The sequence below is a fragment of the Zootoca vivipara genome, chromosome 17 (genome assembly GCF_963506605.1).
Source record: "Zootoca vivipara chromosome 17, rZooViv1.1, whole genome shotgun sequence".
Classification (NCBI taxonomy): Eukaryota; Metazoa; Chordata; class Lepidosauria; order Squamata; family Lacertidae; genus Zootoca; species Zootoca vivipara.
Window position 1 is genome coordinate 15,683,138 of NC_083292.1, and position 16,210 is coordinate 15,699,347.

A 16,210-nucleotide genomic window follows, 5' to 3' on the forward strand; every position below is an offset into this window, starting at 1 on the left:
GCATAAGTTGTAGGCTTACTGCACTGTGCCCAGTTCTAGGCACCACAGTGTAAGAAGGAGATTGACAAGATGGAACCCATGCAGAGCAGAGTGACAGAGATGACCAAGGGCCTGGAAACCAAGCCTTATGAGGAATGGTCGAGGGAGCCAGGTATGTTTAGCTTCGAAAAGAAGAGACTGAGAGGTGATAGGATAGCCACCTTCAAATAGCTGAAGCACTGTCACATGGAATATGGAGCAAGCTTATTTCCTGCTGCTCCAGGAAACCAACGGATTCAAGTTACAAGAAAGGAGATTCCAGCTAAACGTTAGGAAGAACTTTTGGACAGTGAGAGCTGTTTGACAGTGGAATGGACTCCCTCAAAAGGTGGTGGACTCTCCTTCTTTGGAGGTTTTGAAACAGAGGTTGGATGGCCATCTGTCATGGATTCTTTAGGTGTAATTCCTCCATTGCAGGGGGGTGGAATAGATGACGCTTGGAGTCCCTACTCTACAATTCTGTGACCACATCCGCCACCTTCCAACTGACTCAGGTTGAGAGCAAACCCAATAGAATGTCTTTCCCATTGCCCTGCTGACTCCTGTGGGGTGGTCTCTCAAATGAAATGGGACAGGTACCTTCTTTGACAGCTTTTGCTGACAGTTGAAGCCCCATCTGTCCACCCTGGCCCCCAGCGCTGGTCCTGGACACACCTGAGCATGGTGAGGTTTTGACTGTCGGTTTTTATTTGTATATTGTGAACCATTTTATTGTTGTTGCACATGAAAAATGGTATAGGGGCAATTAATTCATTCAGCAAATACTGGGTTCATTCACATCACATCCCTAAGTGAGTGTTCAAATGCAAAAACTAATCCCATATTTTAGCAAACAGCATGATCCCTTAAATGGCACAGGTAGCATCTGTTCCTTCCATTTTGTCTAGGTAGCAACTAAGCTGTTATAAAGGGAATTACAGTGGTACCTCTACTTACGAATTTAATGTGTTCCGAACACACATTTGTAAGTCGAAAAAAATTGTAAGTCGAATCCCATAGGAATGCATTGGGAGAAAAAAATCGTAAGTCGAAGCAACCCTATCTAAAAATTCGTAAGTAGAAAAAATCCTATCTAAACCGCATCCAAGATGGCGGACGGAGCTCCATTTGTAAGTAGAAAAATTCGTAAGTAGAGTTATTTGTAAGTAGAGGTACCACTGTAATTTAAATAGGCAGGGAGTGGTCTAATCTCAACCTTCCCTATTACCTAATACCCTCCAGCTGTTTTGGACTACAACACCCATCAGCCAGAGCCAGCAGGGTCACATGATGCCAAGGCTGATGGGAGTTGTAGTCCAACACAGTTGGAGGGCACCAGGTCAGCTGAGGCTGCTCTGATGGAGACTTGGCATTCAGCCTATCAGGATGATACATGTGCAATAAGTCCAAATGTCCACAGGGGGGCACCTCAGCACCACAGGTGTCACATAGCAAAGAAAAATCCTAAATTGCCCTATTGGTCCTACAGAGAGAGAGAGAGAACCGAAATCCACAGTAAGGCAAAACCATTTTTTTAAAAAAATGTAAATGTGTGGAGAAAAGAATGCACCCCAACAATAGACAGAAGCAGAAAATGCAGAGAAAATACTGTGTCCAAACTCAGCAAGCCATGCTTGCTGGCCAGTTGGAGAGAGTTGTACTCTATTATCTATGCTTGAGAGGCAATGCGGCATAGTGGTTAGAGTGCCGGACTAGGACCTGGAAGAGACCAGGGTTTGGATCCCTGCTTAGCCATGAAGCTCCCTGTGTATGACTTATTGTGAGGATTAAATGAGGATGGGGAGAACCCTGAGATCCTTGGAGAAAAAGGTGGGATGCAAATGAAATAAACAAACAAACAATTTGTCGTATTGCCACTCCTGGAATATGTTAATGAACAGAAGGGTTCCTGGACCACTTCTGCCTCCTTGCCATAGAATCCTGGAACTGTAGAGTTGGAAGGGACCAAGAATCCCTGGCAGACAGCCATCCAATCCCTGTTTAAAAACATTCCAATGAAGTCAGTTCCGCTGCCAAGCAGCTGTTGGACAGATCCTTGGGAGAAGGTGGGCCATTCGAGATTCAAATCTACTTGCACACTGCGCCCTGTATGGTTAACCTCTTGCTGATTCACTGCTGTTAGTTAGACACTGAACCCGGCCCTGGGTGCTGACCCAAGCGTTGCATTGAGGGTCAACAAAAATGTCACCAAGCAGGGAGCAAACTTGTCCTCCAGAACCCTTCGTCAAACGAAAGAGAAGCTGGGCATCCTGTAAAAACCTTTAAATCCTTAGTCATAGAGTTGGAAGAGACCACAAGGGCCATCCAGTCCAACCCCCTGCCAAGCAGGAAACACAATCAAAGCATTCCTGACAGATGGCTGTCAAGCCTCCGCTTAAAGACCTCCAAAGAAGGAGACTCCACCACACTCCTTGGCAGCAAATTCCACTGTCGAACAGCTCTTACTGTCAGGAAGTTCTTCCTAATGTTTAGGTGGAATCTTCTTTCTTGTAGCTTGAATCCATTGCTCCATGTCCGCTTCTCTGGAGCAGCAGAAAACAACCTTTCACCCTCTTCTATATGACATCCTTTAATATATTTGAACATGGCTATCATATCACCCCTTAACCTTCTCTTCCAGGCTAAACATACCCAGCTCCCTAAGCCGTTCCTCATAAGGCATCATTTCCAGGCCTTTGACCATTTTGGTTGCCCTCCTCTGGACACGTTCCAGCTTGTCAGTATCCTTCTTGAACTGTGGTGCCCAGAACTGGACACAGTATTCCAGGTGAGGTCTGACCAGAGCAGAATACAGTGGTACTATTACTTCCCTTGATCTAGATGCTATACTCCTATTGATGCAGCCCAGAATTGCATTGGCTTTTTTAGCTGCTACATCACACTGTTGACTCAGGTCAAGTTTGTGGTCTACCAGGACTCCTAGATCCTTTTCACATGTACTGCTCTCAAGCCACGTGTCACCCATCCTGTATTTGTGCCTTTCATTTTTTTTTGCCCAAGTGTAGTACTTTACATTTCTCCCTGTTAAAATTCATCTTGTTTGCTTCAGTCTTCAGATAGAGGGCAGGAACCAGACTAAGGCTGCAGCCCCAGACACCACTTTTCTTGGGAGCCAGCCCCAATGAACTCTATCTATCTGGGTAAAAAGAGGCTGGGGCCTGGGGTGTCCATTAGATGAGGCCAACCTTCCCTAATCTGTTGCGCCTTGCAGCTGTTTCGGACTATGGCTCCCACCAGCCCTGGCCAGCATGGTCGTATGAAAAGGGGGCTCATGGGAGTTGTAGTTCAAAACCTCCAGGTCAGGTGGAAGGCTGGGTGAGGCTCCCCTTGGTGTCTCACAGGTCCCAGGCGAAGTTTCAATTTGCAAAGAGCTGTGAGCACATCATAGTCATTCCTACTTGTCATCATCACCTGCCCACTATCATGAGCTCCTGCTCTTTCGCTCCCTGCCGTATTTTAGTGTAGATGTCCATCGTGAAGAGTGTGCTTGCACTATTGAAGATAGAGGTGAGGGAGCTCATCAGAGATGCCAACATGACAGACAGCATCAGGCCTCGCAATCCTGAAACACAAGAGGGAGAGAAGCAGGGGGGCAAGTCAGAGGTAGCTTTAGGGGAGCAGGACCAGTCGCATTGGGCAGTGGCGTAACATGGGTTGCCAGGACCCAGGGCCGCGTTGGAGGGAGGGAAACAGATGGCGTCTGCATCATCCAGGCAATTGCAGCCACAGAGATAAGAAAAGAAGAGTCGTTTCTTTGTCTGGAGAAGTCACTTCCTGGTTTGTGTGGAGAAGCTGTTTTCAGTGACGGAAGCACGCAGCTGTATCGAGGCAGCGCTGGGTGTCAATGTTTTTTTGCCCCCTCACAATTTTGTGCCGGGGCAACTGCCCCTGTGCCCCTACTCCACTAGCACTGGGCACAGAGCCTCGGGGACACTATAGGGGGCGCCACAACTGTGTTTTAGAACGGAGCGTGAGAGGCAGTGGGAGCCCAATTGGGCATCACACAGAGCACTGCTGAAGTTTGAGACCCCAGGCAAAGGCATACCTAGGGTTGGAGAAACAGTCCCGTCCCCCTCTGAGGGGGCACAGAAATCATGCCAGTGCTTGGCACCCCCGGTACTGCCAGCTCCTGCGTGGCATGTTCTGCAGCCACTACTTCCACAGGTAACTGGAGAGGTTAGCGGATGGAAGGCGGAGCCAAGAAGTGTGGTGCTTTCCCGTTACAGTGGTACCTCGGGTTACAAACGCTTCAGGTTACAAACATTTCAGGTTACAGACTCCGCTAACCCAGAAATAGTACCTTGGGTTAAGAACTTTGCTTCAGGATGAGAACAGAAATCGAGTGGTGGCAGCGGGGCGGCGGGAGGCCCCATTAGCTAAAGTGGTACCTCAGGTTAATAATGGTTTCAGGTTAAGAACAGACCTCCGGAATGAATTAAGTTCTTAACCTGAGGTACCACTGTATATGCTGCCGCTGCCAAAGCACCTCTCTGATCTATTCTGGCTCTTGCCTTCCCAGGGTTCTGAATGGCTCTCCCAGCACTCAGCACAGCACTTCTCGAGCTTCTTTATTGGCTGGGACGCTCTAGTTTAGTTAAGTCATGAAGGTGCCCCCACTTTCCCTCACTTTCTCCACTCTTGCCCTGACAGTCTTGTTTGCCCTGACTCTGTGGAAACGCAACCCCCCAGCAGCCAAAGCGATGCAGATTAATTCTTACAAAACGATTAAGGCGTAATTACCCATCCTGCACTTGTGCTTTGCTGTCTTGTTGGGTTTTTTCCTCCAGTCCACCACTTTCCAGCCCCCTCCTAACAGCCAGATCACAAGTGAAGCATCTCACCGTTCGGCATCAGTTTCACCACCATCCTTGGGTAGGCGATGTTTGAACAGCCAACTGTCGTCCCACATGCCTTAAAACACGTCTCAGGAACTACGCAAGCCACTGTATCTGCAGGGAAAGAGAAAAACAAGGGCACTTTACTTGGGGGTGGGCGGGCTGAGATATCCTGAGTACCTCCCCAAAAGGATCCTAGAGATGAACAGGATCCCAGTGGGTACCACCCTTTGAGGGGACGGATGGAAGAGCCGCACTCTGAATGGATTCTGCCACGGATGGAGACGAGAGGACGAGGCTGGAGGTCTCATCTCACCTGTGTACAAAATTCGACTGATCATGCCTGGCATGACAATCAGGAACATGGGCATCAGCTTCAGGTAACCACACATGATGCAGCCAGCCTTGACATGGGACATGTTCTTGCCTGAGAGGCACCGCTGAACAATGACCTACCAGAGAGGAATGGAGAGGAAAGTGAGCAGCCAATCAGGCTAGTCTTGACTTCAGAGCAGGCTCTTTGGGGTGGGGTGGGCTTATCGGTTGCTTGTGTGGCAAGTTTTTACGTCGGAGAAGGACTTCTGCTCAGAGGTAGAGCACCTGCTTTGCATGCAGAAGGTCCCAGTTCAGCCTGCAGGATATATCCAGGCTCATATAACCAACATGCTTAACTCTAATTAATGCACGAAGGGATTAAGACCATAGAATAAGCTGTCCTGCTAGGCTTAGCTAGGTCACACCCCCTCATCTTGGGAGAAAGGGCTACTAAATGTGAACCCTACTTACCAAACACGTGGTTTCTTTCTGTGCTAAGGGAAGCAGGAAACTTTGGGAGCAACTTAGACGTGAATATTTTAAACACACCCTTTGGCGTGCTCCTCTTTGCAAGCATTGGTGCCTCTGACGCCGGGAGAGGAGGGCCAGGCCAGGCTGCGCTGTGGGCACCTGTGGGGGGGTGCCTACTTCATGCCCCCTCAAAAACCCGTGCCCAGGGCCACAGCCCCTCTGGCACCCTCTCTGTTACACCACTGCCTAAGAGTTCTGCTCACTACAGCATCTCCGCATCTGAAATCAAATGTCTCAGTACTCAGCCTATGGAAAACAAAGCACTACACATGTCAGGCTTCAGGGAATCTGATCCCTCTCCCTCTCACAGCAGTCTGCCAGTAATGGAAAGACAAGAAGCTCTTACCAGTCTTTTATTTACTATTCACAGAGAGATGTAGAAATGCAGTCTCTCTTGGATAATGGCATTGCTCCGAGTAAAGCCCCAACCCCCTCTGTCTCTCCTATTCTACATCATCCCTGTGTTGGCTGATCTGTGCTTTCTGCCTCTGAGCTTTCTGTTCTTCTCCTTTCAATGCACGCCTGGTCCTGGGAAAGGGGGGCGGGTCAGGAATGCTTTCCAAGGACACTGTCAGCTGTCTCTCCCTTGGTGCATCTTCTTCCTGCTGTTCCTCTCCCAATATTTCCCAGCTTCTCCCCTCTGCAGCCACTGAACTGTGACCTTCTGCAAACCACTGTTGTAAATCTATACCAGGCATCCCCAAACTTTAGCCCTCCAGATGTTTTGGACTACAATTCCCATCTTCCCCGACCACTGGTCCTGTTAGCTAGGGATCATGGGAGTTGTAGGCCAAAACATCTGGAGGGCCACAGTTTGGGGATGCCTGATCTATACTGTCTCCCTCTTCTCTGGGAAGTGCTGGAGGGGGGAGTGACCACCATCCCTCCTCAGTCCAGCCCCTGACAACATGACCACACACTGCTGCAGAAATATCCTCCACAGACAGAATCTGAGCAGGAGCTAGGCACCACCATCACCCCTTCCCTTCGTAGTGGACCTGAGGACCTAAAACTCATCTCCACCATACCTGATCTGTGCACCAGTACCAGAGGCCCAGGATGCTCAGGCCAAAGATGAGTCCCGGCCACGGCAAATCCCCGTTGATGGGATCCCGGAATATCTGGAACGCATCTGGACGGGGAGTGTAGCATTTTTCGGGGATACTGGAATTTTCAACGTGCGGGATCGCATTCATGTACTTGTGCACGAATTCCTCATATCCTCCGACTTCTTCAAACGCTGGGGGAAGGTAACAGTCCTTGAAAGCTACCAGTTCACTCACACACCTGTGTGCCAGGCAGGCACAGATACATCCACACCCCAGTTCAGGGGAGGTGGGCTGCTTTAATGGTGCACGTGGTCTCCCCCCCCCCCGACATTCGCAGCTGGTTTCCAGGTGGTAAGAAATAGTGGATCTGGCATCGGGGGATCGCCAGTCCTCACGATGACTGCGGTGTTTGTGTGCTGTATGCGGTTGATGCTACAGTGGTACCTCGGTTTACAAACACAATTGGTTTCGGAAGTCCGTACTTAACCTGAAGTGAACTTTCCCATTGAAAGAAATGGAAAGTGGATTAATCTGTTCCAGATGGGTCCGCGGAGTACTCAACCTGAAGCGTACTTAACCCGAAATATAAGTGTAATTGGTTCTGGAAGTCTGTACTTAACCTGAAGCGAACTTTCCCATTGAAAGTAATGGAAAGTGGATTAATCCATTCCAGACAGGTCCGCGGAGTACTTAAACTGAAAATACTCAAACCGAGGCGTACTTAAACTGAGGTATGACTGTAAATTTCCACTTGAATTTCCACTTGTTGAATTGATTGTCACAGGGAAGCCGAGGGACAGAGGGATGAACTCTCTCAAGTTCACAGATAAGTAACCTGCATTCGCCCCCCCCAGCATATAGAGCTGGTGGCAAGAATGGATGTTCAGCCTCCACCTAGTGGTCACAGGCAACACTGCAAGCAAAATCAATCACCTGTCAAGCCCCTCCCTCCTTTGGAATTCAGTTTCTGTGCTTTGCCTGCACCCAGAGTGGTGCCCTCTCAGGGTCTCTACTTCTTTCCTGCTTTGTTTCCAGGCTGATTTTATTTGTATTCACCTGTTTAGTTTTTCAGAGTCCACCTTTCATGGGTCAGTGAGCTTTGGTAAGCCCTGGTGTAGCCATCAGCTCCATATGCCTGGGGAAAAGATTGTTTGGAACTCACCTGAAAAGGGATTTCCTAGGCATATACGGGCTGATGGTAAGGGCCCACCATGGCTTATTTTTGATGCTGCCTATATACCTTTCTCTGAGCATGTCTGTTTGTCAAGCTGCAGAGAGTCTCTTACTTCTTAATGTGTTACCTTTGCGTTGTTGGTCTTGTCCTCCTTCACAGTGCCAGATTACCAAACAGCTGCAGAGTAGGCACCGACCTATGGGCCCCACGCCTTTTAGGGGCCCCGCGGCAATCGATCAAAATAATATTGTGTAATGAAACTGGTGTATTAAAATTGTTGATTGGTAAAATCAGAAACTTATATAGTGTTACCTCGGTTTACGACGACGATCTGTTCTGGGGAGCTGGTCGCTCCCAGAGTTCGTCGCTCACTAAAGGCATGCTTCTGCGCACACGTGAAGCGCCAATAGAGCGCTTCTGCACACGCGCACACTGCGCACATCACTTCTGCACATCTGCGTGCGCGGAACCTGGATGTAAATACTTCCGGGTCCACGGCGGTCGCTCTCCGAGTTTTTTGTAAACGGAGGTGGTCGCAAACCGAGGTTCCACTGTAATTTGAGTTGCGGGGTGGTGTCCCTGAGATTTTGACTGCCTAGGGGCCTCCACAGGGTTTTATCTGGCACTGCTTCTTCGGCTTGTCATAATGAAAACTGAATTCCAAACTGAATTCAGAGGCTTTACAAGGGAATTGTTTTGTGTGCAATTTTGCCTGTGACCACTAGGTGGGGTCTGAATGCCCATTCCGGCCATCAGCTCCCATATCATGATGTTTGGGTTATTACTTCAGAGAAGCTGAGTGCGGCTGGTTTAAACTGGTTCTTTTATCTCTTCTGTCAAGGTCACGCTGACTATAATAAGAGGCCGGAAGGAGCCTGGGTTTCACTTTCTCTTTCTAACTCTTTCCCTTCTGGTGTGGTGTTCTGTATACAGTCATACCTCATGTTGTGTCCGCTGCGGGTTGTGTTTTTCCAGGTTGCGAATGCGGCGGACCCGGAAGTGTTTACTTCTGGGTTTCGCCGCGCGCATGCGCAGAAGCGTTCTACACACTTCGTGCATAGGCAGAAGCGCTCTATCGCACTTTCACGCATGCGTAAAAGCGCCGCTCGGGTTGCGGACTGTGAATGGCACCCCGGAATAGATTGGGTCCGCAACCCGAGGTACCACTGTTTAGTGTTAAGGTTTAGACCTATTATAAGTTATTGTAAGTTTAAGTTAAGTCTGCTGCAACTGGATTTCTTATGGACAGTGCCAATCCTGAATGTATTTGATTTGTGACCCTTATGCTCGTTTGCCTTCAGTAGCAGTAAAGCTCTGCTGGATGAAATATAATTGCCTCTGGTCTATTTTTTGGGAATCCTGCAACATGTTTAAGTTGTTACTCTGCTAACTATATATTGGAATCTACCCTGGATCAATATTGAGTACTTTTCAGTGACAGATTCAACCTTTCCTTTGTGTTGTCTGCTTACCAAAGACGGTCAGGACAATGGAGCCCACCAGCATGATGAAAGTTTGCAATGTGTCCGTGTAGATGACGGCCGCAAGTCCTCCTGAGAGCCAAAAGGGTAGAAAGAGCAACAGAGCAGTGTGATGAGGAGAACCTCTCCTGATTCTCGTTCCCCAGCATCACTTCCTTTACCTATTTGCCAAAGCTAAGGCTTTTCTCATCTTGCTTTGGCAAGAGAATACACCTCTCTCTCTCTCTCTCTCTCTCTCTCTCTCTCTCTCTCTCTCTCAGGAGGGTTCAAGACACACAGGGAAATAGTCACATGTGACTCAAGGCTAGAGGCAGCCTTTCTCTCCCCCCCCCCACCCGGGATGGGATTTGCAACTTCAACAGCTTATTAACTTTAATGGACAGGGAAGCAGGGAGACCCTCTGAACCCAAAGACTCACCTGTGATGGTATAAAGGGCTGTAATGGTGAGCAGGATAATGATGGCCACGTAAATATTCAGCCCCATGGCTTCCTTGATGAAGATCGCACCAGAAAATATATCTGCCTAAAACAGAACAGGAGCAGCAGCGTTTTTAAGCAGTGGTGGTAATGCACCCACAAGGACCCAGGACATGGCCATCAAGGCTAGTGGCCATCAACAGCCCTCTCCTCCATGAATTTGTCGCATTCTCTTGAAGCCATCTAAGTTGGTGGCCACCACTGCCTCCTGCAGGAATGAGTTCCATAGTTTAACTTTGCACACATAGCCAGGTTGCAAGTGCTCCTGGGAGTTTCACCAACAAACACAGAGAGTTTGTTGAATCTCCTCCTCACCTGGAGATGGGTTACCATGAGCTACACTCCTGCAATCCCTGTTACCTGCTGGTTGCCTACTAGCATCAACATAACCTTGGACTCAGCTACATTAGTCAAGAAACAGCATTTTGAATGCATTATAAACATGCAACACCAGTTGGTGCAAGAGAGAGAGGGGAAAAAAATCTAAGTGATTTTCCATAGTGTTTTTCCCCCTTTTGTTATAATGATTTAATGTCTGACTTATGTATAGTGGTTTCCCTCCCTGTGTGAAGACCCCACTCCTGATATTGAGTATTTAAACTCAGAAGAGAGAAAGGGGGTGTGATTTGGCTGGATCCAGGGGCAGAGAGGAAGTCAGCAGCATGGAGACATTTTAATAAAATCTATCTTATCAATCAAAGAATGTCAGGTGTGGATTTGAGGAGAGGTGTCACCTAGTCAAAGTGATGAGAGATTAATCATTTTGGTTGCAAAATGTCGGATAGGAGCGAGCAGTTCAAAATAAAGGAATGAAAGCTAGGAATCTGGGCCTTAGGGAGTCACCTGGCAGCGATAGGGTTGCCAGACTCAATAGAGCAGTGTTTCTCAACCAGTGTGCCTCCAGATGTTTTGGGACTACAACTCCCATCATCCCTAGCTAGCAAGACCAGTGGTCAGGAATGATGGGAGTTGTAGTCCCAAAACATCTGGAGGCACACTGGTTGAGAAACACTGCAATAGAGGACAGGACTTCTGCGCCTTTAATTGCCCTGCTCTCTTTTGAGTCCGGAAACCTTAAAGAGAAACCAGCAGACCCTTTGTTTAATTTCCAAGCAAAGGGTCTGCTGGTTTCTCTTTAAGGTTTCCAGACTCAAAAGAGAGCAGGGCAATTAAAGGCACAGAAGTCCTGTCCTCTATTGAGTCTGGCAACCCTAGGCAGTGATGGCATGAACGCCCACCCCTGGAAACACACAAAGCCAGGCCCCACATTAACCAGCATGGCAAGCACATGGCAATGTTTCAGTTTTCTGCCTCTAGCCCCAAAGCTTTATCCATTTCCTCCCTGGGAAAGGGTTCCTCCTGAAAACCAAGTGATCATTTATGACCCTCAGGCACAAGAGATAACTGTCGCTTCCGCACCTTACATAAACTATAAAAACTATCCTGCAGGCTGTTCAGTATTGAAGCTCTTTTAAGAAGGCTGCTCCCAAGGCTTTCCCATTGGAGATCCAGCTCAACCAGCTGTGTCTGATATCTTCATTAAGAGTCTTTTACGGCCCCCATTAAGGCTTTATCGCCTCTCCCCAACTACTAGACTTCACCTTAGGCAGGCACCACCTCCTCAGAGCCACGTGCTAATCAACTGGAAACAGTGGCTGCCCGCAAGGTCACGTTGATGCCACCAGCAAGCAGCTCCGACATTCACATGCTCTCTGATCAGGCTCTTTGACTTGGGAGTAAGTAAGCCCTCATTGGACTCAGTGGGACTTGCTTGTGGGCTGACACATATTGTACCACCCATCACCCTTACAACAACCTTGCAAGGTAGGTCGGTATTATTGCTGCCGACTGCAGGTGGGGGAGAGGCTGAAAAAGAAGGGTTAGGGAGACATTCCCTGCTCCTAGGCCCTGTCTTCCATGAACTCTCAAAATGGCTTTAGGCAAGTCACCCTCCCTCTCTCAGCCTCTGTTTCGCCATGTGCAGTATGAGTGGAAATCATAATAAGACAGACCTACCATATAGTTAATGCTATGGTTTTTCCAGTAGTGATGTATGGAAGTGAGAGCTGGACCATAAAGAAGGCTGATTGCCGAAGAATTGATGCTTTTGAATTTTGGTGCTGGAGGAGACTCTTGAGAGTCCCATGGACTGCAAGAAGATCAAACCTATCCATTCTTAAGGAAATCAGCCCTGAGTGCTCACTGGAAGGACAGATCGTGAAGCTGAGGCTCCAATACTTTGGCCACCTCATGAGAAGAGAAGAATCCTTGGAAAAGACCCTGATGTTGGGAAAGTTTGAGGGCACTAGGAGAAGGGGACGACAGAGGACGAGATGGTTGGACAGTGTTCTCGAAGCTAGGAACATGAGTTTGACCAAACTGCGGGAGGCAGTGCAAGACAGGAGTGCCTGGCGTGCTCTGGTCCATGAGGTCACGAAGAGTTGGACACGACTAAACAACTAAACAACAACAACAACCTTACCAGGTTGTGGTGTGCAAGGGCAATCACTATAATCCTTTGAACCCTGTATGTTAGACAAATTATAACTTCTAAAACAGAACTTGAGTCATTGTTCTGCAATGAGTTTCTACTTTAAAAGAAAGCGGCTCGTTTCTGTCCCACCACAGCAAGGATGCCAAGATTGCCACTGGTGCTGAAGTGCAAGGAAAAGGGGGGGGGGCGGTTTGCCGCAGACCTTTTCCCTGTCCCATTACAGATTAATTAGTAACCCTGATAGAGATGGATTATTGCCGCCTTGGCGGAGACGGAGGGCAAAAGGCCTGGCCTTTCGGGCTAATTTGTACGATTATCTCTCAGCTGTTGCCCAATGAGGCCAAAGAGTAGCCTCACATAGCAACTTCAGGGAAGGACCTGGCCAGTGGTTGCCCCCACCCCACCAGGCAGCAGGTGCAGAGGAGGGGGCAGGATTGAAGGAAGGTCCCCTGTGGCCTGTGGCATAAAGCTTCCCCCCAAAGAATCCTGGGAACTATAGCTTGCCCCTCAGGGAGCTACAGTTCTCAGAAGCCTTAACAAACAACAGTTCCCAGGACTTGAAGGGGGGGCATGTGCTTTAAATGGGTTTTTAATGTATGCAGGCTAAGTAATGCTTCATACAGCAAGCAGGAAGAGATGCCGTCAGGTTTTTAGCTTATGCTATTTTATTTCCCATGATGTGACTCTTCTGGCTTCACAGCAGCCTGTCCCACCAGCCTGGTGCCTTCCAGAAGCTTTTGGACTACAGATCCCACCAGCCCCAGCCCATACAGCTATGATAGCAGGGACTGCTGGGATTTGTAGTCCAAAACGTCAGATGTGCCCTAGAGCCAATCTTCCAATGGGGAGCTTATGGGGCAAACAGAAGCAGAAACGGGTGTGTGTTTAATATTACAGTGGTACCTCGACTTACTAACGACTCGACAACCGAATTTTTCGACTTACGAATGGGGCAAATGGCCGCACACTTACGAATTTCTCGACATCCGAACGGAAACCGCGGCGGTTTTAGATAGGGGTTTTTCAACTTACGAATTTTTAGATGGGGTTGCTTTGACTTACGAATTTTTCCGTTTCCAATGCATTCCTATGGGAAATCGTGTTTCCAATGGCGCTTTTCGACTTACGAATTTTTCGACCTATGAAAGTGCCTTCGGAACGGATTAAATTCGTAAGTCGAGGCAGCACTGTATATGACATATATGGGTTTTTTTTCCTCTTCACACCTAGGGCTCACCCATACTTCCTTTTGCACCACACTTTCCAGACACAGGTCCAATGCTTTAAAGCTTTGTGTCCTAGTGTGTTTTCCTGGCACTTTCCCTGGAAAAACCCACATTTTACTTCTGAATTGAAACAAATGCAATCCGTAGAAAACATAATGGCCATTTGCTCCGATTCAGTTGTAAGAGCAAAAAGATATCGAGCAAAAAGGATTGGCAAAATAAAATGTTAATATATTATAACTTCAGCAACGAAAATTGCTGAAGTTAAAGGGATCAATGAGGATAAAAGAGATAAAGATTGGGGGAAATTCAGAAACTATTTAGCTACAATGGTGGAAAATCCCTCACTTGCAGAAGGCATAAGAAATAAAAGGGTTTTTTTGATCGAGAAAATAAGAAATCAGGTATACAGATGTATGACAGAGAATGAAAGGCGCAGAATAAAATATGGCTGGAAGTATTAAATCACTCAGGGTGGGTGGAGGGAAGGGTGGTGGGATATTGAAAATATCTGATCTGATGCTATTAGAGGAGATTTTATTTTATACATACTGTATATAGAGAGAGAGTTTGGGATAAACTCACTGTATAAGAAATACGACCTGGCTTATAAGACCTTATAAGGCTTATAAGAAATACAACCTGGCTTATATTATACATATATAGAGAGAGTTTGGGATAAGAAATACAACCTGGCTTATAAGACAACCCCTGACGTTTGAGAAGATTTTTAGCTCATATATATACTTCTTTTATTTTTCATTTTTTGTGTGTATAGTTATTGCAATTACAATTGAAAAATTGTTTTTATGTTTTGCTTTGTTTTGTTTATCCTTATCTCTTTTGTTAGCGTTTATATGATTTCTATGGGTTTTATTTAAACCTTATTTTTTCTTTGTTTGTGTTGATATGATTTGTAATGTTTGAAAGTAAATAAAAATTAAGTTAATGTGTATATATATATATATATATATATATATATATATATATATATAGTATAATGCAGGTTTCCATGGGGGAAGCTCACTAGGACAACAACAGCAGCAACAAAACCATCCTTGCGCACAGAGCTTTAAAGGCAAAATTACTGTCTGGGTGAGGGAAAAGGTTTTGGATCCACGGTTCCACTTACTGAGATCTTAGTGAAGATGTACAGGAAGAGAGAGAGGATGGAAAGGTAGATTTGAATCCGCTTCCCCCCAAACCGTTTCCGCAGGTACTCTGGCATTGTCACCACCTGCAAGGAGGAGAAAGGAAGGGTCAGGCGTTTGGAGCAGCTAGAGGAAGCAAAAGAGGACTGGGACAGGGCTGCGTGGCCAGGCCCGGCCCAGCCTCCCAGTAAATATGGAAGCTGGCAAAGGTGGGCCCTAGAAACTGCAGGTGCAAATCCCAGTCGAGGAACTACGCACAAAGCCATTACCCATGAAAAGGAAGCAGTGGCAATTGGGGATGTGTGGATGAACGCACAGAAGGAGACCTGCCAATAATTACCCAGCAGCCCAATGAGAGCTCCTTTTGCTGTGAACGCCGGGTGCTGCCAGGCAGATCTCCTGCAAACAAACCCCTTCCCACTTCCCTTAGCCTGGGCGCCCCGTCCCCAATGATATGCACAAAGTAAGACAAGCACAGGAGCCACGAAAGAGGAAGCCAGATTGCCCATGTTGTGGACTTACTCCGGCCTTGATGTAGATGGGGACAAACATCCAGCCCAGAATGACCACCATCACCAGAGCCTGGAACACACGGAAAGTTTTTGTTGATGCATTTGTTTATCCAAGCATTTACAGACTGCAGTTACACAGAAAATGTAGCAAAGTGGGGCACAAGGTTTTTGCAGGGAAAGAATCGAATCAGCAGCATAGCCATAAAACCTGAGTGGTAATGGGCCAAAGTCCTGTCTGAGCAATGCACTTTTAAAAGGAATCTGAAGGAAAACAAGAACTGCTCCAGCCAGATGACTTCTGGTGGCAAGGAGTTCCACAGGACAGGCCCTGCCACATTACAGGCTCAGTCCCTAGTAACGGCCACCTGAACCTCGGGAAGATTGGGAGACTGCCAGCGGTGCCCTTCAGAGGATATTCAGTGACTGTAGTGGGGAGTAAGGAATCAGGCAGTCCATAGGTACTTTGGGCTCATGAACAGGGCCGGCCCTACGGCCAGGCTGGGTGGCGCAGGGAGCCAGGGCGCCCGCCCACCAGGGGGACGCTGCGCAGCTGCGCCTGCCCGCCACGGAGCTGCGCCCGCCCGCCCACCCGCCGGCCCGGCTGTGTAGCTCCGCCCGTCCGCCGCGCTGGGAAACGGGGCGGGGCGGGGGCGCCGGAGGGATCTGTCGCAGCACGGCACCAGGGCGCCAAATATACTTAAGACGGCCCTGCTCATGAAGTCCTAACAAAGGGTCTTGAACTTTGTAGCAAACTGGCAGCCAGTGTAGCTCTCTCATATGGGGCTGGGCCTTGGTACACACCCCAGATCTCGTGCCACCTTCCCAAAGCTGGTTAAGCAAGGCACTGGGCTTTGGAAAGGAGGTGTGAAGGCTCCGGGAGGGTCCTAGAACCCTCCCATCTCCTTCCCAAAGCTGGGCAAGCACC

At 48.1% G+C, this 16,210-nt stretch overlaps 1 protein-coding gene across 1 annotated transcript in view; it reads right to left on the bottom strand.

Moving 5' to 3' along the window:
• The window catches only part of SLC5A1 (solute carrier family 5 member 1), a 34,688-nt gene that overhangs the window by 3,936 nt on the left and 14,542 nt on the right, over window positions 1-16,210 (bottom strand). The window contains exons 4-11 of the mRNA XM_035098618.2: window positions 15,296-15,355; window positions 14,755-14,859; window positions 9,843-9,948; window positions 9,416-9,496; window positions 6,749-6,960; window positions 5,191-5,326; window positions 4,881-4,988; window positions 3,451-3,601 (exon numbers count right to left, since the gene is read on the bottom strand). Coding sequence (XP_034954509.1) covers window positions 3,451-3,601; window positions 4,881-4,988; window positions 5,191-5,326; window positions 6,749-6,960; window positions 9,416-9,496; window positions 9,843-9,948; window positions 14,755-14,859; window positions 15,296-15,355 — 959 coding nt within the window. The remainder of the gene's footprint in view (window positions 1-3,450; window positions 3,602-4,880; window positions 4,989-5,190; window positions 5,327-6,748; window positions 6,961-9,415; window positions 9,497-9,842; window positions 9,949-14,754; window positions 14,860-15,295; window positions 15,356-16,210) is intronic.